The following is a 27,439-nucleotide window of genomic DNA, read 5'->3' on the forward strand; positions in this document are numbered from 1 at the left end:
ATACAATTTGAAGAAAAGCAAGAAATATGTTGTAAAAAAAAAATAATAATAAAAAAAAGATTTTGTTTTTCTTTTAGGCAGCAAAGGCCCCATTCAGCTGATCAAAATTGACAGAAAATACTTTTACATTGTTACAAAAGATTTCCATTTCAAATACATACTGTTTTTTTCTTTCTTCTATTCATCAAAGAATTGTGCAAAATACGTATCAAAGTTTCCACAAAAATATTAAGTGGCAGAACTTCAACATTGATAATATTTTTTTTTCCGAATGCCAAATCATATAACTTTAATCATATATTATCATCAGTGTTGGGAAGGTTACTTTGGAAATGTAATAGGTTACAGATTACAAGTTACCCTATTTAAAATGTAATAGTAGTGTAACTTTTTCTGTGTTTTCCGCATCGCGGATATTATAGGGCCGTATGTCTCAGATTAGTCAGTGTAATTTGGGGAAAAAATCTATTAAATCTGTATGTGCACATTTTATTGTGTATTGTTGCAGTTATGATAATTGTTTATATTTTTATACTGTTGCAGTTATGAACAAACTGAATTGGTATGTTGTTGCAGTTGTGATCGAATTTTAACTTTTGGACTAATTTTTAAATTGAAATATTGTTGCAGTTATGATCATTTAAAAACATTTTTTTATACTATTGCAGTTATGAACAAATTATTGGAATATTGTTGCAGTTGTGATCAAAGTTTTATTGTTATACTTCAGTTATGTACAAACTGTTGCTATACTGTTGTAGTTGTGCGATAATCTTTATACTGGTATATTGTTGCAGGTTTGAACAAAGAATATTAGTAAATTGCAGTTCTGAACAAACTATATTGGTATATTCTTGCAGTTAAGATGGTATATTCTTGCAGATAGGTGAATAAATGATTAAAACACTGTTTTGCACTTACGGCTGATTATTTGAATTAAAGCAGTGTTCAAACTTAATTATAATTTCATGGTTTTTACTTAACTTTCCACAGTATTTAAGTAAAGCTCCTTATTGAACATTAAAAGCTGAAGAAAATACAGAAAATCTCATGTAAAATGACAGCAAAACACTGTATTTTTGAATTACGGAAAATTACTGTTATTTAATGTGCCCGTTATTTTACGGTAATTTTCCGGCACACCAGCTGCCGGAATTTTACCGTTTTTTTTACGGGATTTTTTTTACAGTGTGGATGTGTGTACATATTCAAATGTAATCCCCTTTGTAATCGTTAACATTTTCATAAGTAACTGTAATTTAATTACACATTTTTTCTTAGTAACTGTAACTGATTACAGTTACATTTATTTTGTAATTAAATTACGTAACGCCGTTACATGTAACTAGTTACTCCCCAACACTGATTATCATACGGGCTATCATTAGAATGATTTCTGAAGCATCACGTGACACTGAAGACTGGCGTAATGGCTGTTGAAAATTAAACTTGGCCATCACAGGATTAAATGAAATACATTTTAAAATATAATACAATATAAAAAAAAAAATACAATTGTATTAATATTTCACAATATTATTTTTACAGTATTTTGATCAAATAAAAGCAGCCATAATGAGAATAAGAAACTTCTTTCAAAAACATTAAAAAAAAAAACGTACCCACCCCAAACTTTTGAACGGTACTGTAAATGTAACTGTACTGAATCCTAAAACATGTATTATTTGGAAAATATTTATTTTATAAATATAAATTAGGGTCCTTTTTGAAGCTTGAACTCTTCAGTCCAATCATTGCAATTTCATGAAAAATAAAAATAAAACAATAGTCGACATTTCACGGGAAAAAAAGAAATACTGGCTCAGAACGACATGAGTGTGATTAGAAATGTGTGAATATAATTTTGGGGTGAACAGTCCCGACGTGCAGTGCACTTTTCTACCGCTGTGGGGCGACATTGCAACTAATGTAGGACTTTTTTCAGACGTTTTTGAAGATAGGAGAAACCCCAAACTGTTTGTTTTCGCGTTGTCATGGACAGACATATATATAACGTGATTCACTGTCACGCTTCTCTGAAGGGAAGCTCGCCTCTTTCCTTTTATACTAACTAAATCGCCGAAGCTACCGGTGATACCGGTGTAAATTACTTTTGGTGTGGAAAAAGAAAAATATAACAGGGGCCTGCAGAAACAAACAGATCCAGGGCCCTGGCAAACATAGTTATGACACTGGACCTGTCATACCTTATATGGACAGAGTACAGCTGTTTATGTACAGTATCTTGGTTGTCTTGACTCAGCTGCATGCCAGCCTTGGGCGTCAACCTGATTTAGAATTACTCAAAAGATTTCATCAGGAGCCACAACTGATTTGATGAATCAGTAACCAAGCAATTACAGTAGTGGTTTTACTTTTTGTGCCAGTGTAGGTGTCTTTTAGTAGTACATTTAGTTTATTTTTTTACATTGACAGAAACTGTTGTAATTAATTTTACTTCCCAATGTGGCTTGTATCCAAGTGAAACGGCTTCTTGAACAAGGAAAAAAAAAAAAAGATTTGCATGGCTAAATCATTTAAAATACAGTATTTCATAAAAGAATTGGCCATTTTGATTTCATGGTGACTAAGGTAGTAATCTTGAATGTTCTCAATTAGTCAATTTTCCTTCAAAACTCTACAATATTTGAAGTTTAAATATGCTTAATACTAGCTCAAAGGTCTCCAGACGTTTTGCACATATTACAGAATCCGATCACCAAATTTCAATATACAGTTCCCTTAAATGCGTAACCCATATTAAAATTTAACCATGAAAACACATTCATGAAAAATGGATAAACTCCAAAAAGAGTTCAAAATCACAGATATACAAGAAAATTAAAACATTTACACGTTGGTTGACAGAAAAATAGTTAAGACAACTTTATTGTGTATCAAAATACTTTGTCAAAATGTCAAAACTTTAATTTTTTTTAGACAACTAATTTATTTATTTTTATTCTTGAATACTGATTATACATTGACATTGGAGCACAAAGGGCTAAAGACCTGACAAAGTGAGCGCAAATAAGTGACGTTTTGCCAGATGTTACAACTTCCAAGTGTGTTTTACATAACCAACAATAAACTCAAGCAGTATGCATCAAAAATCTCCCTTTCGTTACACCTTCAGCCAAATGACATGGTCAACATCTTTATTCTGCCATGTAAATTCCCTTTGATTGCTAAATCACTTGGCACATAATCCTGGTTTTAAATGGCACCCAAATGACATTTTCAAAAATGTCTTCATGGTCAAACGGAAGCAACATGCAGCTCTGCAGACTGAAAAATATTCAAAACACTCAGACAGAAGGTCAGACCCACAGAGCTTCGGCACCAGTGTTAATTCAGTCTACGTGACAGTCTATGTTTAAGCGCCTCTTCACCCAATGGTAAGTATAATGAAAAATGTGTGTTAAACAAGCGGCTGAATCACATCTGTATTTCTCCTGCTACTAGCAATGGTTACTCTGTACAGTTATGACTGGAACAGCAGTCTCCTAAACCAGGCAAAACATACTAGCAGCTACTCTGTGTTAGAGACTAGATCAGCAACAAACCAAACACGGAGCAAAAGCCACCAGGACCCTCTGATTTAAAAGGATTACGGAATGCAGCAAATGTAACAGGATCCAAAAATGACTGTCATACAGTGACAAGGTGCTTTTTTGAAATCCCTCTCTTGCTTGAAAGCTGAATAGTGGTGCAGGAAGATACAGGATGAGAGGATCATAAAAAGGAAGAAGGACAAGAGAGTTTTCAGTGTTCCTGTATTTGATGCTGTAGGTTTTGGTGAAGGGCAGTTAGACAGTGATGTGATACGGGCTCCCGGGGATGTGCTCGTCGCCCCATTTCACCACCAGGATGTACTCTCCTTTCTCCTTCAGCTGGTAGGACACATTATACAGACGGTTACCCAAGTGTTTCACCAAGATCTCCTCGCAGGGCACTTTGGGTCCGTCCACTCCAACCAGGAGCATGTTCCTCCCTGTGGAGATTGATGGAAATATAGTGTCAAATGCTTGCAATTAACAGGAACCAGGACTGAATGGCCAATTGTTCAGTTTCAAAGTAATCAATTTCTAGATAATTCATACCTGCTTTACTACAGTCCACACTGAAAGTGTTCTTCTGTCCTATGAAGCCCTTGTTGAGTCCAAGACCCTTGGCAACTACACGGCTGGTGTCGGAGCTGCCCCAGCCCGGCACTGCCTGCTGGCTGGTCGTCACACTGCGGGTCACAGGGTCAACTAGTACTGATGAAGTCTCGTGCATACTGTGGCTATTGACCAATCGGGAGCCTGCAAAAGACATATTTGACATTACACACGACAACAGTTTCTGTCCACCACAAATTAGACACCACGATAAAACATTGAATTGGACAAAAACAACAAGTTCTAGTAGTTAAATTTTTTTTAAATATACCAAGATAAACCATGGTATGTAATTGAACCTAAAGCTTTTTTTTTTCATACCTGTAATTTTAGCTTTGAATGGGCTGCCAACAATATGGTATGGTCCACCGTATTTGATCGAAATTAGGTAGTTTCCAGGTGCCATAGGTGTGTAGGTGACCTTGTAGCCCTCTGGGCATTCCTGACAGTCCATCTTCACTTTGGAAGGCCCATCGATGGTCACTGCCAAAGCTCCTGGGCCAGCTGAACTTGTGTTCACAATGAACTCACATGGAGATCCTGAGAAGGTGGTGGTGTATATTCAGTTTAGTTCAGCTGCACACTTTGACAACTATAAAAGATCACACTATACATGATATCTAAAAGTGCATTGTACCAGTGGTGCCTCCTTCCAGACCAGCTCCATAAGCAGACACCATTCCTGGGTCTCCAGCCTGGCCAGTTTCACCAACACGGATCTTGAAGGGGCTTCCAGGGATGTGAGAACCATTGAATTTCACATCTATCAGGTACAGGCCATTCTCCCTGGGGATGAATCTCACAGCATACTTATCTGTGAGGAAAGGCGGCAAGAGGAAAGCAGTTGAAGATAAATTAGAACTACCTTTTGCTAATTTTGGCACCAACATTACATGTGGTAGCCTTGAGGTAATACAAGTAACAACATTTAAGTCCTTTTTGAAGCTGTTAATCTTTCTTCTGGATGCTTCATTTCCAAACAAATATGTAAATGCCTCAATGGGTTTCATTTTGAAGTGCAAGCATACAATGCAAAACACAGTCAAACCTTTAACCCATCGTTACCTTCATCGATCTCTGTAACACAGCACTCTTCAAGCGCTCCGGATGGGCTGTGAACTTTGGCATCGATGACTCCCTTCGCCCCATTTAGGCTCACAGCAAAAGAGGCCGGCTGGTTCACCTTTAATCCGGACTCCTGCATTAACACGACACTGCCACACTCAACCAAGCATCAAAAACTGCGTAAAAGTCTGACACTACAAACATGTAACAGGCCCTCGTCTAATATGACACTACATCTCTTACCTTCAGGCTAACAGGGTTAAAGAGAGAGGCTTTGAGAGACCAAGAAATTAAAACCCTCCACCCCCAGCAATACACAAAAGGAAACAGTTCAAAGTAAAGAACAGAAAGACAAACAAGCCTATTTTGCCCTCTTTAACCCTTTAGCCAATCATTTCCAGCCATGTTGGAGGTAGGGCTGTTGGGAGCCTTTAGGACAAGGCACGAGAAATACAAACAGTCCTTCAGTATCCCAGAAACCCCAGTGCAGCCCGTGAACACAGCAGCAACTGTTAACTGTGGCCTTTTTGGTGTGATGTGTATGCAATATTTTGACTTCATTTATCAATGGTTGAAGTAAAAGATTTACTCATTACGCAGTTATCAAAAGTGTGCATGTATGTGAGAGCATGTGTGGTGCTGTATGACATTTACCTCTCCTTTCCTGTATTTGTGATAGTACCATGACATGAAGCCAAGTTTGATTTGTTTAATGTGAGGTAATGTTTTCCCTGTCATTGTGGCTGCTGTGCCAAGGGTTGACTTGGGAGTTGTTTTGGGTGGACAAATGTCTGTCTTTCTCGAAGCCTCACCTGAAGACTGGCAACAGTGAGACGGCGGGCGTCATGAGATGGTGAGGCCACAGGCACCACAAATGGACTGTCAGGGATGTGCTCATCATTGAATCTGATGGATACTTCATAATCGCCTGAAATGGATGGAGAGCAGTCAGCTTAGACGCTTAAAACCTACCATAAGGAAGAACAGGGAGAATTCAGAACAAAAGCCTCACCAGGCTCCTGGACAATGTAGGAGACACCGCTGGATCCATCCTTGCGGTCTTCAAATGCAATCTCTGCCTTGCTGGGTCCCTCGACCGCAATGGACAGACCACCAGCTCCTGCTTCACGGGTCCAAATGCTGAACTCAGCTGCACAAGGGGAAAACATGAAGCATTAAGATCACATTGATCATTGTTCTGCAAATTTGTGGGTGAAATCCAGTCTTTTCAAATCATATTCCACACAATTGAAGGTGAAAGATATCCCAACATAGATTTTGCAGTGGGCTCAAGTCGTTAATGCCATGTTGACCAATGGAAAGCTGCTTGATTTGAAAGTGCATATGAAATTTTGCCAAAATGTGACCGTTAAAACTAATTTGACACAGAATATGTAAACACAAACCAACACCTCATACCTGGTACACCCGCCTCTGCTCTCTCTAATCCTGGGCCTCCTGCATGGACCTTATGGGCGCCTCCCTCTCCAAGAGGACCCACAGTGAACTGGAAGGGGGATCCGGGGACATGCTGACCTTGATACTTCACACTGACCGTGTGCACACCCATCTCCGTGGGCACGAAGCGAATGCAGTACGTGTTGTTTTCTCCCTCCATGATCTCAGCCTTGTGTACTTTGCCAGATGGGCTGGTCACCTGAGCGGTCATGTCTGCGATGCTGATCTCTGTGGATCAAAAAGTACATAGGGCGACAGATGTAGGTGTGTTAAATGAGGGAATTGTTTATGATGATTGTGTTAATATTTTTCCCACAAGTTTTACCAGGGATCTTCAGGCTGAGGTCGCACTGGCTGCCAACATTGGCCACAGAGGCAGCTCTTCTTCTGCGGGTGATGCTCTCCTTCATCCGACCCTCTCCTGTCACTTTGACGGTAAAAGCACTTCCTGTTGGAGGAGCATAACAGGTGAAGTTAAACAGTCTGTGGAATCATACATCAATAAAGGACTAACTAAAACTGCCATTCTGAAAGTGCAACACTGCTAGTAAATAGTAAATACCTGGAACATGTTGGTCTGAAAATTTGATGTTAATAATGTAATTTCCTGGTTCTGTGGGGCAATAAGTGACTTTGCAGGTGCCATCTTCCTGATCTTCAGTGTTTATATCTACTTTACTGGGTCCCTCAATAGACAAGCTGAGTCCTCCATATCCTAAAAAATAAAAAAAATATATAAATGAACACAAAAAAAACCCCAAAAATAATTAGATTCATAAATTCATAAGTATTAAAAAGAATCCAACATTTTGTTTTTGAACATATTACCTGCATCTCTGGTGTCAATGACAAATTCTGCAGGCTCAAAGGTGCGAGCTTCACTCAGGCCTTGACCAGTTACACGCACACGGCTGGCATCACCGAGCTCAGATTGGTTGATCATGACTGAGATGGGGCTATTAGGAATATGACGTCCATTTTTCTTAATGTTAACCAGGTGCTCTCCAATTTCCTTGGGCACAAAGGAAATACCTTGAGAGAAAATGCCAGAAATAGATGTGATTAGAACAACTGCAAACTTCACACATTTCATTCCACATACTGTCAACTTCCATCGTAACACTTACCCACATGCCCATTCCTGAGCATCTTGAGCAGACACGGCTCCTCCCGGCCAGAGGGGGTGGTAAGAGACGCGGTCAGCTGGCTGAGGTCCAGCTCGCCGATGTCTAGAGGGATGTCAGCCGCTGAGCCCACCTTCAGATGAGACATGCGCATCGAGTCATCACCTGCGGACAGATACAGATTTGATGACTTCACTTTAAACAATGGACATGAATGGACTTTTTTGCTTCCAAATCTCATAGCAGCATTTAAAGCACCTGTGATCTTGGCCATGAAAGGGCTGCCGGGAATGTGCTTGTCGTTGTACTTGACAATGATGTTGTAGTCTCCAGGAAGAACAGGGAGGTAAGAGACAGTACAGGTACCGTCCTGATTATCAGTGCAGCTGATATCTGCCTTTGACGGACCCTCGATGGCCAGAGACAGACCACCTAATGAACAAGAAATACTGTAACCAGTTTTTCCATTTTGGGCTGTTCACACTATAGAGTTTAAGGTTGTCTGTTAAATAACAGAATGGCTTAAGCATTAGTATAATAAATAATTAAAATGAATTAAATAAGAAAATTAAGGGGGAAAAAACAAACAGGATATAAAAAAATAAGAAATAAAACTAAGGAAGTTAGAAAAAAACATCAATAAATAAATAGGATAAATAAAATAAAAGCTGAATTGGTCAATATGTGAGCATCTATACCCTCTCCAGCATCCTTGGTGTTGACAGTGAAGACTGCAGGTTTATTAACCATGCCATGAATTAGACCAGGACCATAGGCAGTCACATGACCACTGTTGACATAATCCACATAGAACTGCAGTGGACTTCCTAAGACGCAAGAGAAGGATTTCTTAATTGAGCAGTTTATATACTGATTAACCCCCCAAAAAAACATTTTTAAAGTATTTCTCTCTTGTAAACTTGTTTGTATGGCTGGAAAAAGAAACAAGTGGCCAATTACAGGTTATTTTACCTGGGATGTGTATTCCGTCGTATTTGATGTCCATCTCATGCAGGCCAGCCTCAGTTGGGGCATATTTCACGGTGACTGTGCCATCCTTGTTATCGGTAATATCAGGCTTGGCCACTTTTCCAGAAGGCATTCTCACATCACCTGTAAGGCGTGGGGTACACATAAGAATCTTCTTGTAGAAATCAGGACATTTCTGTTATTGGACAGATTTGTAGAGTAGAATACCTGTAATTTCTCCTTTCTGGATGGTGAAAGGAATGACCAAGTCGAAGGGTCTCAGACCAGCTACATCCAGTCCGTTCATGCCCAACTGCCCGTCTGTAGCCTGTGAGGAAGAAGAGGGGAATCAGTCAGATCAAAACTAACCCTGAGGTGGACACTGAACTCAGATTGCCATCAGAAACTGAAGATCTGTAACTAATGGTTTTGTTTCTGAGGCTTATGTCAAGTAATCAGTATTTGCTTATTGCTTAATTGGTTCAATGTTACTTTTTATTCCACTTTGCATTTAATTTACTAGGTCATGAGTTTATACAAGACACATGATCAACAGCAACGAATAATATTAAACTGACATCCTGAGAATATAAAGTTATGGCTGATGTCCACATATACTACTGTTAAAAGTTCGGTGTCTATAAGATTTTAAAGTGTTTTTGAAAGAAGTCTCTTTCAAATGCATTTAACTGAATTGTGACAATTACTCCAGTCTTCAGTGTCAAATGATCCTTCAGAAATTATCAATGTTAAAAAACAGTTGTGCTGCTTAATATTTTTGTGTAAAATGTCTATTAATCAAAGAAACTGAAAAGGTATCACAGTTTTGTTTAATAATAATAAAACAATCTTAGTGACTCCAAACTTTTTAACGGTAGTGAACTGTATATTGATTTTGATGTCAAGAAAACACACATATACATATACATATACATATATATATATACACATATATATATATATATATATATATATATTTATCATGAATGGAGATGAAGCGCACAAACAGTAGACATGACAACAGTACCCTTAAAAACAAAAACAAAAAAACAATGATAATGGAGATGAGGATGACGAAGATGATGAAGCAGCCACCAACACTGTGAGAGAGAGAATGACACTCTAATGAGAGATTGCAGGATCAGTCAGTGATTGACCAATCTTGAGAAGGGGTGGAGAAAAAGCCAAGCAGACAAGTGACAACATGACCAACGATGATGTACCACACACAAAAACAACATCTAAATGCCCACACAAGAGACAATGAAAGTTTCAAACACACAGCTTAAGCTCGGCAACAACCAGCCATTTTGTTCAAATGTGATTCCCCACATTTAGTGCTTTCCAAAATGGCTGTCATTCTGATTCAATGAAAATGTATTTAAGAGTCCACATAAAGCAGAATCATTGGAAATGAGGTGAAATAAACCCTAAACCTGGAGGAAGAGAAAAACAGGAGGGTGAAAAAGGGAAGGACATAGGACTGATTTGGGACTCATCAGTAGCAGAGCAGGAAATGGAGACGGGGAGGAAAGAGGGGTGTGTCAGTACCCATGGCTGGCCCATGTTGGGCGCGTAGGCATACTGCAGGTTCTGGGTCTGCTGCATTAGTTGGTCAGGAGAGTCACCTTCCAAAGCCTGAGACAGGGCAACAGAATCAAAGATGAAATCCCTTCAATAACAACCACCTCTGGTTCAAAGCTGCTCAACCAGAAGCCACTTTAAGAGATCTAGATTCTTGCCAAACAACAGTTCATCCTGAAATTAAAATGCTGTCAATTTTGACCCTTACGTTTTTCTAAAACCAGTTTTTGTGCGAGGAATTGGCTAAAATGTCACTAAATGGTATTTGCCTCAGCACAGTGGTTCAACAGTAAACTTAACATGAATTATATTTTAGAAAAAAATAAAAAATGTATAATGCTACAAACACACACACAAAATGAACTTGTCCAGTATGCTTCAGTTCTCACAGAAGAAATGCAGAAAAATGGCTGAGAGTCCTGAAAATGTATGAGTGCGAGTTTGGTTACACAATACAGTCATCACTCCAGTAAGGACTCAAATACAGCAATGTGGCCTTCCTCTGAGACCAAAATCACCATAATTAATAGAGCCTAGAGTTTTCAATCCATGACCAAACTCAGGCCAGACATTCAGGTTATTCTGACTTACTGTATGCTGTATCTTTCCTATGATTAGACTTACGGTTTTCCTTAAATCAACGATAAAAATCTCAAAAATCCCATAGATCTACACTGATGAAATGTTCAAATGAGCCAAGACTCTTCAAACACCAACTGTCAAAAATTCAAATTTAAACATTCAAACTTTAATTACTTAAATTACTTTTAGAGATACTTTAAATTTATGCTAAAAAATGGGAGAAGTATTAATACATGCCAGCAACATGCTAAAACGTGCTATGAACGTCGCATAAAATTAAAAACATTTTGAAGTTTTTAAGGCTTGAAAAGGCCTTGTCCTAAAAGTTTCTTTTAAACTTCTCAATCTATTTTAAAGAAACATACAGATACAGTATCTTAAATCTTATAGAAATCACAAATTTCAATTTTTCTTTTTCAATTTAATATATTGTCTTCCAATTTAATATATTATCACTCCCAGTTTCTGTGAACAAAATTTGAAAACAAGCAGTGCGGTCATAATTACAGCAGAAATACAAGAGAAAATATCTTTGCCAATACTGAGGGGCTTTGAATATTTTGGTTGTTGGTTCTTTGAGTCAACCGCTACCCTAGAGGAAAGAAAATCATTCAATTTTGGAACAACACGAGGATGACAATGTTCATTTTTGGGTGAACTAATCCCTTAAATTGCATGTTGATGCTAACACAACAGTGTAACTGCAAGAATAAGCTACGAATTTATTCATATTGTAATCATGGTTTTGCACTAAAGGTTCACAGTGTATATTTAACACACTATCCTGCTGGAAAGATTTTCCTGTGAGAGTTCAACATTTGAAATGAATAAACAGTGCTCCATATGAACACAAAGGATCTGTATGGCATATATGTACCGTGACTTGGAAGGGGCTGTTGGGGATGTGTTCTCCACCGAAGCGCACACAGATGACATATTTGCCAGGCTGGGGTGCTGTGTAGAAGATGTCAAATGTTCCATCCTCATTTTCAACTACGTCCACATCCACCTCGCCTCCATCCGGAGTGCACACCGTGCACGTCACCTTGCCCTTCCCAGCAGCCTTTGCATCCACAGTGATGACCGTCTGCTCTCCGATCTGAATAGTTGGACCAACTCCAGCACCTACAGAATACAGAGAAAGGTTTAGTAACAGGTATCATGCAGACAGATGTCTTGTTATTAGATAGTTTAGTACCCATCCCTCCGTAGTTACATTCCACCATGCACTAGATGCAAAATGTCTGGAGCGTCAAGGCAACAGCTTTAGAGATTTGGGATCCATCATTTAAAGAGATCTACTCAGTCTATGCAGGTTAAGATTTAATGCAAAATGTAATACTCCTCTGTGACTTTAAAATGATAGATCCACTATCCTTTTAGTATGTTACCTCGATTTCCAGAGCTGTCGATTTAATAATGCGACCACTAATACAAAATAAATATACGCAACCTGAGGAAAACAATATCAGTACACGTACATTCCACCATACTGGCATATTAAAGACCTGGTAAGTTAGTCATTAGTCACCTGCAATCTTCAGCTACTTTGAGATGTTGTTGTACTTTGAGAGTCATTTTGAAATGGCGGGAAATGCAAGATAATCTACATATGGACTACATCTTAGCTATAGTAGTGGATAGGACGGCAAATTATGAGGCCTTTGGTATCAGACAACGTGCAATTCTGCATGCAGTACCAAATGACAAGACTAGAGCATTATTCAAAGCGCTTACCCAAACCGTGACCTCCGATTGAGACTGAGAGACCGTGAAGCAGAGCGAGAAAAAGTGAAAAAGTAACAATCAGGGCAAAATACAACAATGTGTGCAAAAGATAAAACAGAAGTGAGGAATGAAGTGATGGGAATGTGAGCAGCACTGCACAACAGGAGGTGTGTTTCTGGGTGGGGGATGAAGATGGGAGCAGTACACAGAACAAACTTTACACAAAAGGATCAAAATCTGTTCCCTTGTAACAACCAGCCTGAACATTGAGGTTTAGATTAGATAGAAAAATGGTTCAAAGAACACAGTGGAGAGTCATCAAAACATTCAGTTTCCAGTAGCTCCAAAACCACAGGATTATTCTGATCCCTCCACTCAGTGTACAGTGGCAGACCATCTTAAGACACCAGAAATGGGTAAATAAAGAGGCACATTTACCCTCTCCTTTCTATAATATGGACATCAAGCAGTTTGGCTCATTTTTCAGAAAAAAAGTATTTTGAAAAACTGACTGCAATATTTCATATTTTGTGATATGAAAACAATACAGGAATTTTCACCAGATGATTTGAATAGTTACAATTTTTAAATCTGAAACTTTTTTTTGAAGTGCGAACCATACTTGTACAAAAGTGTTGAACAATTCATAAAACTTGAAAAATTTGGTTGTTTTCATAACCAAATTCTCATTAAATTGACACATTTAATGTAACTGCAAAATAAGTAAAAATTAAAATTGCAATAATACTACTACACTGAAAAAAAAAAGACTATTTAAGAAAAATAAAAGTACAACAGTAAAATCACAACACTAATATTTACATTCTAATTTTTAATTTTCAAGTGTTAAACTGTCATGCTGTTGGCAAATTACACTGCTGGTTTCAGAGTGAAGCATGGCACTGTGTGCAGCTCAGGACACAGTGTTTCAGCTGTATTTCGTATTACATTTTTAATCAATATTGAGTAATTTGATTATCACATTAAGCAATACCGATTACATATTGATTTTATTTCAACATCACGCTGCCCTACCAAATTATTATATTGCTTTTTATGTTTAGAGCTCAATAGATTAGTTTGAAATGAATGGAAAGGGGCCTGCAAAGTGTAGCAATCAGTAATGAATGGAATGGTAATTTATTTCAACTGATCCAACCTGAGCATTACATACCTGTGACTGTGCATTTGCTGGCATCTCCTGTTGGCAGGGCTCTGATACGATATGGAGAGTATGGGATCTCATCACCACCGTATTTGATGAGAATAGTGTAACGGCCAGTCATGTCAGGCACATAGGACACAAGATACGTCCCATCCTGATTATCACGAATGTTAGCCTTCTTTGGCTTCCCGTCAGGGTCCTAAAACAAACATTGAGAACCAAACAATCAATAAAATGTTGAATGAGAGACCATGGCAACTTTATGGCTGTAAAGAGTAAAACGCATCAACTCACAGTGATCTGGACAGCCAAGAGTCCCTCTCCTGCATCTTTGGCATCAATAGTGAACTCCACAGGCAGACTGGCAGGCACACCGGTGGTATTCAGACCAGGGCCACTGGCACGGACTTTACTAGCATCATGAGTGGGCAGAACCTTCACCTTATAAGGACTGAATAAAGAGACCAAGACGAGTGTGTGAGAGAGGGGAAATAAACAGCAGGGAAGGACAGGGACCAAGGGAGTTTAAAAATGCACCAGGCCTGCTATAATATCAACTCCAGTAGTTGATGCCAACACCACTGAAACTTCACAATACTTTAATGCCAACTGAAGACCACAGCAAAAACTGCTTACACTTCATGCTGTTAAATATTAATATAAAGGATAAAATACATCCATCCAATATTTCTTAATTGAAAGTACTCGATATCAACAATGCAGAAGGTACACTTTTTGTTAAGCGATGTCAGTTTCTATGTATATTTTTTCTATGTATATATTCTTAATGCAAATTCCAGGTAAAAAGATAACCAGAAACAAAACTTGCATGTTTACGATCCATTTTCAAAACTCATTTTGATTAACAGGGTGGTTAGTCATTGATCTGAGCCTGGAGTTTACCTGTGTGGGATCTCTTCATCAGCATACAGGACATTAATAGAATACGGCCCCTCTCTGGTGGGTACATAGCTGACTGTGTGAGTCCGGTCACCATTATCCACCACCTCAACAGGCTCCACGACACCTACACAACATAAACAGTCCTCTTAATCAATGGAGGGGGAAAGAAAAAGCGCCAAATAAACAAGATGATTATTGAATCACGGTCTCACCTTTGGGTCCCTGCACTCTGAGTAAGAAAATACAATAAACAAAAAAATAGAGAGACAGACAGACAGAAAGAAATACTAGTACATGATGCAAAAATGCTGACCAGTGATTGGTTGGCCTCCATAGGTGACATTGAGGTTGTATGTGCCTGGCTCATATGGGATGTATTCAACACAACAGCTGCCATCTTTGTTATCAGTGCAGGACATTTTGGCCTCAGAAGGTCCCTCCATAGCCAGCCCCAGTCCACCTGTACCGGCCCCACTGCATCAAAACACAGACATGAAGTGAGGCAGAGAACCTTAAAACCAGAGCTATTGACACGGAGACCGATTTTAGCTCAAGATTAAAACAAAAAACCGAGTGCTGAATCTACCCACCGGGTCTCCACTGTAAACTTGTTGGGTTTGTTAGTGATGCCAGACTGAAGTCCTGGACCATGTACACGCACACGTGCTGGGTCACAACCCTCGGTCACTGGCACACGGAACGGGCTCTTGGGAACTGGGGCGTTATCATATGTAACCTCAACACGGTGTGTGCCTTTTAACATACAATACAGAAGACTGGTGTAAAAGCAACCCATAATAAACCACATTTTTACAGTTTTTAAAAGTGGTGCTGAAACTCACCCTCCTCATAGGGCGTGTACTCCACTTGGTAGGTGCCATCTCCCAGGTCTCTAATCAGAGCTTCTGTGCGGTTGCCTGATGGGTTATTGATACAGGTCTTGATATGATTGCCACCCGTTTTGGTGAGAGGACGAGCATCCACAGTGAAATCAGTAGTGGCCTCCCGGAAAACACCTACAGACAAACATTCAAAGTGGCTAAATAAGCCAAGACAAGAGGAACTCCTGCTTGATAAACCTGAGAACACAGCACTACCTTTGCCTTCCACTCCAGGTCCGAACACTTTCACTCCACCGGTTTCCACAGCAGGCTCCACGTTGAGTCTGGCTGGGAAGTTTGGCACATCCTGATCACCATAGCGGATGGTGAGAGTATAAGCTCCAGGGTACAGAGGGATGTAAGTGATGGTGTAGGTTCCATCCCCATTGTCCTGAATATGGACTTCAGCCTCGGTGCCATTGTCTGAGATGATCTCGATAGTCAGCTCAGCAGGACCAGCATTAGTGCAATCGACCACAAACTGTCCTGGCTCGCCAACCTTAGCTCGCTCCAGACCTGGCCCAGAACATCGCACCTATACATGAGAAGAGGGGATATGAATGAAAGAGTATATTTGTTCTACTGCTAAAGCAAATATGGGACTTAGATGCCAAAACCACTCGCTGAGAAGTCGTGCAACATTAAGCAAATTACAGTTTATAGAATAAACACCCCACAAAGAGCTTTTCCTGACGCCTTGTTGTTGCCTTGTTAAACTGCCAATAATATTTAATTCCTAGGTTTCTAAACTGCCTTACCTTAGATGGGTCAGTAGGTGCAATGGCTTCCATGGGGAACGGACTGCCGGGGATGGGAGCGCCATCAAATGTCAGTTCAACCTCATAGGGTCCCTTATCTCTGGGGATAAAACGGACCTGACTGGTTTCTGGGCTCAGGCCTGGTTCAACTTTACAAGGCACCGATTTGCCAGATGGACCTGTGACCTTGGCGCCAACCTTTCCACCACCTCAACAGGCTCCACGACACCTACACAACATAAACAGTCCTCTTAATCAATGGAGGGGGAAAGAAAAAGCGCCAAATAAACAAGATGATTATTGAATCACGGTCTCACCTCCCTGGCCACCTGCTCCTTTGGACTTGACTGTGATCTCCTGATCCTTGCCGACGGTCATTGCTAGAAAATAAAGAGCAGATAATTTTGACTTGTAAAAGGTTAAAGGTGATTCAATCCAATCGAAGGTTATTTGTATAGCACTTTTCACAACACATCATTTCAAAGCAGCCTCAGACGTTTCAATGTTACATTCAGTCAAAGATGTCAAAGCAACTCTCATTCGTGACTTTCAGGTTAACTGGCAAGCTAGACAAGTAAAGTGATAACTTACTATCTCCAATACCAGCCACTTTAACTTTACTGAGATCCAGGGATGGGGCGACTGCTACAGCAAACGGGCTCTTGGGAATGGGATCACCACCATATGTGACATTCAAACCCATATTGCCCTACAGAAGAAAATGAGCACTTAGATTGCAGCAGTACTCATTTGCTAAATAGCATTTAGAAAACCATAGTTACAATATTCAAACACTGCAATATTCCTTTCAAAACCAAGCATCACCAGTCATGGAGACTACAAGAGCAAACATTGGCTCACCTGTTGAACAGGGGTGTATTTAACAGTGTGGGTGCCGTCATGATTGTTGATGATGTCAAAGTCACGGACCGCCTCTCCCTTGGTGGGTCCAGTGAACTGAGTGTCAAGCCTAGCTTTGCCTGCGGCCTTGGTGTTCACAGTGAAGTGAGTGGGTTTGTTCAGCTCCACACCTTGAAAAGAATAACATCATTGGAGATTCACCTTTAAAACTAAAAAACAAAACTGAAAAACAAACTTTTTTTTAACTGAATGGGTTGGTCATACTAAATTGTCTACTTATTCATTTTTTTTCCATTTTATTAAATACTTTTTCCTCACCAGTACGGTTGAGTCCAGGGCCTTCTGCTTTAACCTTGCTGGCATCATGAGAGGGATCAACCTTGATTCTGATGGGCGTCAGGGGAATGGCCTAGAAAACCAAACTAATTTGAATAAAAGAAACCGCACTAGACCATTCACCACATACACTTGTGCTTCCTCTTACCTGCTCAGCAAACAGCACCATGATTGTGTAGCTGCCCGCTCCAGGGGGGGTGTATTTGACGGTGAATGTGTCATTGTCATTTCTAATGATGTCGAAATCGATGTCAGCCTCAGCAGGTCCCACAACACCTGGAGCGCATTTGATGCCTATGCTGATGTCACCTAGAAAAACAGATGACAAAAACAACACCTAAGCTTATTTGCCCCAAAAAGACATGAAAATATTAGTTTACATCTAGTTCTTTTAGAGTTAAATTTCTTACCCTGTCCCGCCTCGGCACAATCCACAGTGAAGTATGTTGGTTCAAATGCCTTCAGGCCAGTCTTGGCCACTCCAGGTCCTGATACTTTCACCTTATTGGGATGGCACCCTGCCCCAATGTTCATCTACACAACAAATGCAGTGAGAACACATTAAAATACTTTTCATTAGTAATTCTAAGGACATTAACCACATCTGAATGACTACCCACCCTGAATGGGCTCTCTGGGATGTTGACTCCTCCCCAGGACACCATCATAGTGTGTTTGAGTGGTTTGCGAGGGGTATAGCTGCAGCTGTATGTTCCGTTACTATTGTCCTTCACCTGCACATCCACTGGCTTTCCATCACGGTCCTGAGAGGGAAAGAGCTTGTTAGTGCTTTGATTTGGAGTGAAGAGTCAGTCATGAGCCATAAAGCAGAATCCACACCTGAGCTTGAATCTTTAGAGGAGCTTTGCCACCTAGTTTGGCATCCACAGTGAACTCTGCTGGTTTGCCGACTGAAAGGCCAGAGCTCTCCAGACCTGGACCATAAGCTTTCACCTGAATTACAAAATGAGACGCATCACAAGAATTACCAACAACAGACTCATTTAGAGTATGGACTATCAGCTGCTCATGTTAGGAATATTTTCACATCAAATATTTCTAGAAAGGCGGCAGATTAATTACCTTGTCAGGGTAGAAGTCTTTTCCTGGAGCAGGTACGACTTCAGCCATGAAAGGGCTGAGCTGGATGTCCTCGTTCTTACAGAGCACATGAACCGCATACTCGCCCGGTTCTGTGGGCCAGTACCTCACATCACAGGAGCCATCTCCCTTATCGTCACATTCGATCTTAGCCGGGGATGGGCCCTCCACTGAGAACCCTGAATGGAGAGTTCCCAAGTTCATATTGGATTTAAGAAATACAATTGTATGCCGTTCAAACAGGCGGATGAAAGAAGAGCTAATGGAACATACCCAAAGTGCCCACGTCATCCCCGACAGCTTCCACCACAAAGTCAGCTGACTTGCCTACCACACCACTCTCCAGTCCTGGACCCCATGCCCTGACCTGCTGCGGTCCTGCTTCAGATCCAATCTTTACCTCAAACGGACTGGAAACAAGAAAAAGGAATTGACATCCATCAAGTCCAATCACTACTCTCTTATTGGGAATAGAAACCCACTGCATGGGATTAATTATTTACCTGTGTGGGATGTGTTGTCCACCCCATGTGATCGTGATGATGTAATTCCCAGGTGTGGTAGGGTAATACTCAAAGCTGTACACGCCATCTCCCAGATCCTTCTTCTTACAGGGCTCCTCAAGACCCTCTGCGTAACACATTTAGTTGTTGGGTAACTAGCTCTTAAAACATCTGTACTGTAGCTTAAGTTAATACTGAGGGCACCGTGAACATTGTGAATGAGTATGGCGTCCACTCACTGGGCCCTTTGATGGTGACTTTGAGGTCTCCAGTGCCAGCTCCTTTAGTGTAAACCTTGAACTCTGCAGTCTCCTTGATTCTCAAGCCTTTAGGCTGCAGACCACGGCCCTTGGCTCTACACAGGCTTGGATTACAGGCTGGTGAGAACATAACCAAGTTAGTACAAATTTGTAGTTAACTGTGTACCCTTCTATTTACAAAAAGAAAGGATTGAACAGAAAAAGCAACATCCCAATTAGTAAATAAAAAATAAGATATAAAAGATACACTGTGAGATATAAAGTCACAACTGTGAAATTTAAAGTCACAATTGAGAAATAGTGTCACTATGTATAATGTATGATATCCCTGCATAAGTTATTGAGTTAACAGCCTTTTTGTGGTCATGACAGGATTGAAATATGCTAACTGTCTGTGAAGAGCGGAGTAGGTTCTAGTTAATTAAATATTCTCATGTTAGCATGTATAATGTCGGGAACATACTTTTGAAACAGTATGTTCAACATTTCAATGTAATGCCTTGCAACACAGACTTCGATTGTACATTGCATTACTGTAAATGTGTCTGTTATTTACAAAGGAGGAACAAGTTGAAATTTATGATTTCTATTTTAAAAATAAAGAAACTTGTACTGCATATCTGTTCTTCAAAAAAAAGCAGGCAGAAAAACATGGAGCATACGGGGGGAGTGATACTAGGCTCTGCTTGTGGTGTAAATTCTTATCTTTCTTTGTCTTGATCCAAACAGCCTTACAAGAGGAAGTGGTAAGAATGACTTTACAGTGCTGAATAATACTGGTGGAAAAACTGTCTGATAATAAAACGCTATTTTTAATGTTCCATTTGACTACTGCTCCACACATTACTGAGTCACAGGAATTTTGCTTGGCTTACAACGCCATGGATAACATCGTCTACACACGTCTCCAGAGAAACGAACATCTATTAGCACTTATATGGGCAGTTAAATACTTTCTGGTCAGTATAACCAGCGGTCCAAAATGATGTCATGTAATTTCATTGGCACTGTAAAGTGTTTGCAGCCTAAAGTGAGGGGCAACTAAAACAACAGGACTGACAGAAAAGCAGCATGTCAAGTACCCAAGACATATCCAAGGAAACAGGAAATGACATCAAAAGCCAAAGGGAGGCCGATCCAAAGAGAAAAGGAGAGATACCAGTGGATGTAGACGAAACCCGTCCTTCAAAAGGAGAGACACAATTGCCAGTGAAGAAAAACAGAGGAAAAAGACAGCAAGAAAAAGCAATGCAGACAAGGACAGATAACAGAAACCTAAACTTTTAAATGAAGTTTTGTACATGCTATTCAGTGGTAATGGCCTTTCCATGCCTCATTAAAATGAATCCTGTGTGTATATCCCTTCCACCTACTTCCCCTTTCCTGTCTTACACACAATATATTCATGCTTAGCCCTTCTCTGGATCTTACCCTCTCCCACACGGACAGTGTAAGGGCTCTTGGAAATCTGCCCCCCAGCAAAGGTGATATAGATGATGTGCTGGCCCTCCTGAGTGGGCTTGTAAGTGCATCGGTAGCTGCTGTTGCCCTTATCCTCAACACTGCATTCAACAGTGCCCTTCTTTCCATTGGGGTCCATAATGACCACCTCGACCTCTCCTACTCCAGCACCTGAGAAAGAACATCTTATTTTTTAAAATGTCTATTTTGGTTGGTTTAGGTTAAATTATGTTACTTCTTTAGATAAACTAATAATATGATGTTTATTTTGTCTACTCCTATCTTTATTTAGCTAAAAAAAAAAAAACAGCTTATTTTATATACTTTATTTTTAAAGCATCATCTACAACCAAAATAAGCATAACGTATGATACACCAAGGACAAGTACCAGCTGTGTAGACATCAAAGTATGTGGTCTTGTTGGCAATGTTGCCAGCAGGCTCAAGTCCTGGGCCCTGGGCAGTGACCTTGCTGGAGTCTCCCTGAGCCATTCCCACATCCACCTCAAATGGGCTCTTGGAGATGTGTTGCCCTGCAAACAGCACTGTCACCTAGGAGAACAGACACAGGTCTATTAAAAACCAGGCAAGAATGTTTGCTTCCACATGGTGATGCACTGCCCTTATTTTAAAATATCAGTGTAATTTTTTTTTTGTTGGGACATGGTTTCATCTTTTTCATGTAAACACTTCTGGGTACCTTGTGTTGTCCAGTGACTTTTGGTACATAGAATACAGAGTAGGTGCGGTTCTTGTCATTGTTGGCTGTAACTTTGGCCTCCTCACGGTGGCCGGCTGGGTCCTCCACGTAAACCAGAACCTCGCCCTGACCAGCACTGATGGTCTCAACAGTGAACACTGCCTTCTTCATAACAACATTACCTGTGGGCTCAATACCTGCATGGCACAGAACAATACCCATGATTATTCACTTTCCAAGAACTGCATCTCAAACACTTATATTAAAACAATCAGTTTCAGACATAACTAAAATAAAACCATAGCAAATATGCAGCTGGTCACGGTTTACCTGGTCCATAGGCACGGGCCTTTTTGGGGTTGAGTTTGGGCCGCAGGGGGGCACCAGGCTTGAGTTTGGCTTTGGGGAACTGGGACAGGTAAGTCATAACAGAGTGCTCGTCCACATTGGGATCAACGATTTCTTCTGGAGTGATCACCTGGTGAAGAAACACAGCATGCAATTTAACCTAAACCAACTAAAACTCATGCAATTTGTAAACATTTTGTAAAACAAGGTGTTTTTATCGTGCCATGCCAACATGGCAACAGGAAGTTTATTAAGATACAAATTTAGAAGTCTGTATCATAGTAACATCAGCCCTAGGGACGGAAACACCTAACCACAAGCATAACTGACGGCACGCAACATGCCAGCCTTGGCACACCATCAGCATGCACAGTGACAAAGAAACCTCACTGGGTAGTTTTGATACATCAGTAGGGAGAAAAGTGATTTGACTCAGTTCCCTATTTGTCTAGTCCTTCAAAAAAAATAAAAATTATACCATAAACACTACTGCAATACTAGGCGAGATTGCATACTGCAACTTTACCGTTATGACCAAGGTGAAAACAGCATGTGGTGTGACAGAGCCAAATGCTTTTTCATTTGTTTCCTTTCCAATTCAGGTCATGATGAAACCACAAAAGCCATAGTCGCTGCATTGAATTTGAAACATGCCAGGTGGGGGCTCTAGAACATTCTGTTCTCGGATTATTCAGTAGTTATTGAAAAGGCCAGAGATGACTGATCTAAGATAAAGTACCTGAGGAACACCAAGCCAGTCATCAGCCTGCTGCATGGCCTCCCTGGCATTGTCCACAGGCTTGGTCTGGTCCCAGGAATCCCAGTCTGGACAAAGACCTGCAAACCAAAAATAAAAATAAATAAACTGTATTTGCTCACATTTTCTAAGGACTGTGTCAAACTTGCTTTAAAATACTTGCTGGTGTTGCTATCGACAGCAAAAAAAACGGATTCAATGAATTACTCGTTATTACCACAAATCCAAGCAGGGACCTCTTTAAACATTTATGCATTCAATTTAATAAAAAAATACTGTATATAAACAATCTGAGCAAATGTATACATTTTTTAAGTCTATTGATCATGATTCATGTAGACTGAACATGCCTAATAGGAACACCAAATTTAATACTAAAGATATTCTCAGACCACTAAACCCCTGAGATCTCTAAATTCCCACAAAACACCATCCCAGATATTTCACCTGGGGCACAACTGTCCACCAAAGCGCCAAGGGCTTTCCCTGACTGCCAGTCCCGGCTGAAGTTGGTGATGGGCAGCTCGGGCAGCTTGTTCTGGATCCATCCGAGCAGCCTCTGTTTGGGTGTCTTCTGCTTGCTTTCTTCGGTCTCCTCCTCCTCGTCCCACATGGGCATGGAGATGGAATAATGGAGAATCAGAGTCCATATCAGACCTAAGATCAGCTTCAGGTTCCCATCCACTATGGCCTTACTGTCTGTAACACAGAGACAGAGAGAAGAGTTACACAGAGTTTGCCAAAACGCATTGGAGTAAATAAGATTTTTTATCATCTGAGGGCATCTGTATCTATAAAGCTGGAACGAATCCTTTTATCATTCAGCACAAAACGGTGCAATAAGTTGCAGACCATGCCACAAATGGTCACCAAACAATGAAGCGCTTGTATCTGCACTGCACATGTGAAACAATCAGACTTAATGCTGGCATGACTTCAGATTCAGAGTGTAGATGATAATCAGAGGAGACATTTGTGGATTAAACCGTCTAGATGGTTGGCACCATCCCATCTGAGGATTATTTCAGGACAAAATTTCAATTTGAAATCTAAGAGAGCCGGATGAAGTCTGGTAGCCTTTTATTATTTGCTCTGCTCTTACAGTTCTTAAAAAGGATGGAAATAAATGTAAACCCATCTCCTCTAGTCGCTCCACCCTGTGTCGACATCAAGATCTGATCACAGTCTGATCTCCACCCTCATAACAACACTTTCACACTTCCCTTTGCCCTACCATTTCTCTTTAACAAGAGCATACGCCCATCCAAAATGTGGTTATAGGCTTGCACATGCGTCCCAAGCTACAGAAGAAACACAAAACAACTTCAATGCACAAACAGAACACTCTTGCCGCATCCTATGCTGCATTTAGTATGTAAGTGAGGCCTAATCCAAGCTGGGACAGTGAGAGAATCAAGAAATATTTGAAGATAACGTGGATAATTGTTCTTTGATAGCGCTCGCATGCCCTGGGGGAGGACTTGGGCAGGGCAGTGCAATGCAGTGCAACTTCCTGTTTTAACTGACACATGCTCCACTGAGGATGCAGTTAACCTTGCAGGGGACAAAGGGAGGGGAGAATATTTCGATATAACCCAGACATACAGAAAAATATTGATTTGGCATTTCATAACCAAAGGTGACACTTTCGATCGAACCATGCTGTGAAAGTTAAATACGCTTAATTTCAGCATTTATTAATGTTAATTTCAAAACTTACTAATGCAATATAAAGAAAAAAAATCAAAAGTTGTATCTGTTAATACTTAATGGAACTGACTGAGCTAACAATGAGCGGTTTAATTTTTATAACCAAATGTCAGTGAAGATTCATAAATATGGTAAAGAAATGTAACGCTCTCTGTTAGGTTAATGTTAACGCATTGTTTAGTTTTTGAATTTTAAATATTTTTTTAAATCTTATTTTTTTTTAAAGAAAAATTTGATTTCTTTGACAACTTTGAAGCTTCTAATGGTTCATAAAAATGTTGTAAACAATTCATATCTAATCCATAAGAATCAAGCAGTTTATTCCAGTTTAGGCTTTCACTCATCAGTAATGATCAACGCACATACATAGAGCTCATCAAATATGGTAAACACTTGGAATAAACCCATTCATAAGGATTTTTACAGTTAACTTTTTGAATCATCAAGGTTTTGAGAAATCAGACTTTCTGTAGAGGTATGACGTGAGAAATGACCGTTTTGATTTTTGGGTAAACTTTCCCTTTAAAACATAGCAAAACTCAATCTATAAGCAAATCATGGTCTCAAGGAGGAAAGCAAGCATTTGATCGGTTCAGAAATACTCAAAATGAATGCGCTGTATATTGGGAGATCTCACAACATTTTATCCCCCTCCTGACCTGTTCCAGTTATCCAGCAGCGCTTGTTTGGCCATGTAAAATAATACATTCGCATTTTTCTCTAGTTCTGGTCTCCCGGTGCGGTTTACAAACCATGAGCCCCCAGAGCCTGCTGGAATTCATCTTGGCTTCTGGTGAAGGTGCTATTGAACCCTCTCTGATCCCTTTATTCACAGACCAAACACACTGGGCATGCGCTTCAGCATCGGAGCAATAATATGGAAATTTATGGACCCATAAAGAAGTGCCATTATGGTTAATGCTGGAAGGGTAAGTTTAAGCATCACCAAATTCTTCCAGAGTCCGCTCTAGTGGAACGTCCTGTAGATCGTGCTGCCTTTGACTATGATTAATCTTATTCCTACAAGCAGGCACGTGCACAGGTAGGGCTCAACCTGTGCAGAGCACATGCCCTTTTTGCCCTTACACTCCGAAGTGCCATTTTTTTGGTGATGGTGTTTTTTTTTCCTTCAATAAATCAGTGATATTGGTCACCCTTTACATCTGTCTGCTTTACAACAGCTAAAAAAATATTTTTCTTCAAACTTTTCTTCAAAGAATATTGTTATATATAATGTTATTTCTCTGTCTTCTCTTCACTGCCATAACAGTGAATCAGACTGTAATAGTCACTCATCATAGTCTTTCAGCACATGCCCCTCAAAAGGTCTGTGCACGGCCCTGCCTACAAGGGTACTGACGGGAAAAAAATATGAGTGAAATATTAGAAACAAACCCAAATCAGCATAATACAATAGTGCAGACTATGATGAGTGACTATTACAGTCTGATTCACTGTTATGGCAGTGAAGAGAAGACAGAGAAATAACAAAAAGAGTGTTATTACATGGGAACTTGTTGGCGCTTGTTTAAGGTATTAGAGGCGGACCTTACCATCAACTTAAGGCAGGGCTTACACAGACATCCTGAGGGCTGTACAAATAAAATGATCCACAGTTATTTTTCGTCATGCAGCATTTTTTGGCCTCTAGAGCCTTGGGAATTGATCTGCTTTTGACATCTCAAAATCCTTTGCCAGTTCGTTTCAAATGGTTAAAAAGTCACAGGAAAGACCTTGATGCTCAATGGAACTGGGATTGAGTGGTTGTGCATTTAAAACTGATGCTTATTTATCAGCCCCCAGCAGCCCACCCTCACAGACAGAAAAGCATGCTGTGGTTTACAGTTCCCAAAAATCTAATAAATGAGTAAAAATGTAATGTGAGCTAATGTTTCAGGACAATTTTTGGGGTGCATTTGGGATTGGGGTATAGGATGTTTGAATGCAGAGTCTACTAGTCAGCATGAGCCCCATGTAATTAGGCTGATTTAGAGTCTTGTTCCGCATTGATCAAAAGTATTTCTTAGGAGGCGTTCACAGACTGTTCTGGATTTTATAAACAGTTGAAAGAAGAGTATAAGAACAACAAAAACGAAAGCAACATTTTGCGCACGGGATGCGCAGAAGCGCTTTGTGCCGCTCTGAATTGGAGCCATACCCTTTCCTATTATAATACTTTTGCGCAATGAAAGATTATTAATAAGTCTTTCTTGTTCTGATCTACCATATGTTGCTGCCTTCAATACTGTGCTATGCATTTTTAATTTTATTTTCACTTTTAATTTTATAGTATACACATATACATATATACACACATACATATACATATAGGCTACTTGTTTTTCATAAATATATTTTACAACAATACATAGAGCAATGTGTAACATTTGACCAGATTTAGTCCTACACTTATTAACTTTTATTTGTCCCCCACTAAATAATGTTGTTTCACTAAATGTTTAGTTTAATTTAATGTTTTTATAAAATTATTGTGCACCCACGATTTTTCTAGAATAACTTTTGCTGCTGAAATATCCACTAACCTAGTTTATAATAGTATTTTTTGTCATCGATTATGATTACATATTTTTTCATTTCTTATTTTTCATTAAAATTAAGTTGTCTATCTTTAGCAGATTGTGTTTAACACACACAAGAGTGATGATCAGGTCAACACAGAAGTACAGAAATTGACATTGATTTAAAAATAAAAACTGTGCTGGTATCGGATCGGTTCTGAAAAGAAAAATAAAAAAAAATAAAAAATGGTATCGTTGCATCCCTATTTCTAATCTGATTAACTAGTTAAGCTTGAGTTCTCTGAACTAAATTCCTAACTCTCTGTTGCCATAAAATGTCGTCCTAATGAGGAGGAGAGGATTGGAAATTAAGTCTCTGTGTTTTTTTAAGATTTGAATACTTTCATTCAGCAAGGATGCATTAAATGATTCAAAAGTGACAGTAAAAGCATTTATAATGTTACAAAATATTTCTATTTCAAATAAATGCTGTTCTTTGATGA

General features: G+C 39.8%; 1 protein-coding gene across 1 annotated transcript in view; it reads right to left on the bottom strand.

Annotated features, from left to right (window-relative positions):
* Nucleotides 1-2,861: 2,861 nt before the first annotated feature.
* The window catches only part of LOC107671980 (filamin-A-like), a 36,176-nt gene continuing 11,598 nt past the window's right edge, over nt 2,862-27,439 (bottom strand). The window contains 46 exon segments of the mRNA XM_016464998.1: nt 2,862-3,994; nt 4,104-4,307; nt 4,485-4,703; nt 4,801-4,977; nt 5,229-5,361; nt 6,041-6,156; nt 6,241-6,378; nt 6,648-6,914; nt 7,012-7,134; nt 7,249-7,401; nt 7,515-7,718; nt 7,814-7,975; nt 8,069-8,242; nt 8,509-8,637; nt 8,783-8,923; nt 9,008-9,107; nt 10,331-10,417; nt 11,823-12,070; nt 12,683-12,706; nt 13,848-14,037; nt 14,133-14,289; nt 14,742-14,865; nt 14,954-15,043; nt 15,046-15,215; nt 15,332-15,494; nt 15,584-15,757; nt 15,839-16,157; nt 16,381-16,584; nt 16,702-16,760; nt 16,972-17,089; nt 17,242-17,411; nt 17,560-17,650; nt 17,726-17,886; nt 17,988-18,111; nt 18,198-18,341; nt 18,418-18,531; nt 18,661-18,857; nt 18,952-19,088; nt 19,182-19,308; nt 19,421-19,558; nt 20,873-21,073; nt 21,292-21,454; nt 21,603-21,799; nt 21,933-22,080; nt 22,690-22,787; nt 23,155-23,406. Coding sequence (XP_016320484.1) covers nt 3,810-3,994; nt 4,104-4,307; nt 4,485-4,703; nt 4,801-4,977; nt 5,229-5,361; nt 6,041-6,156; nt 6,241-6,378; nt 6,648-6,914; nt 7,012-7,134; nt 7,249-7,401; nt 7,515-7,718; nt 7,814-7,975; nt 8,069-8,242; nt 8,509-8,637; nt 8,783-8,923; nt 9,008-9,107; nt 10,331-10,417; nt 11,823-12,070; nt 12,683-12,706; nt 13,848-14,037; nt 14,133-14,289; nt 14,742-14,865; nt 14,954-15,043; nt 15,046-15,215; nt 15,332-15,494; nt 15,584-15,757; nt 15,839-16,157; nt 16,381-16,584; nt 16,702-16,760; nt 16,972-17,089; nt 17,242-17,411; nt 17,560-17,650; nt 17,726-17,886; nt 17,988-18,111; nt 18,198-18,341; nt 18,418-18,531; nt 18,661-18,857; nt 18,952-19,088; nt 19,182-19,308; nt 19,421-19,558; nt 20,873-21,073; nt 21,292-21,454; nt 21,603-21,799; nt 21,933-22,080; nt 22,690-22,787; nt 23,155-23,406 — 7,214 coding nt within the window. The 3' untranslated portion in view covers nt 2,862-3,809.

This window comes from Sinocyclocheilus anshuiensis, unplaced genomic scaffold (genome assembly GCF_001515605.1).
Source record: "Sinocyclocheilus anshuiensis isolate Anshui unplaced genomic scaffold, SAMN03320099.WGS_v1.1 scaffold1053, whole genome shotgun sequence".
NCBI lineage: Eukaryota > Metazoa > Chordata > Actinopteri > Cypriniformes > Cyprinidae > Sinocyclocheilus > Sinocyclocheilus anshuiensis.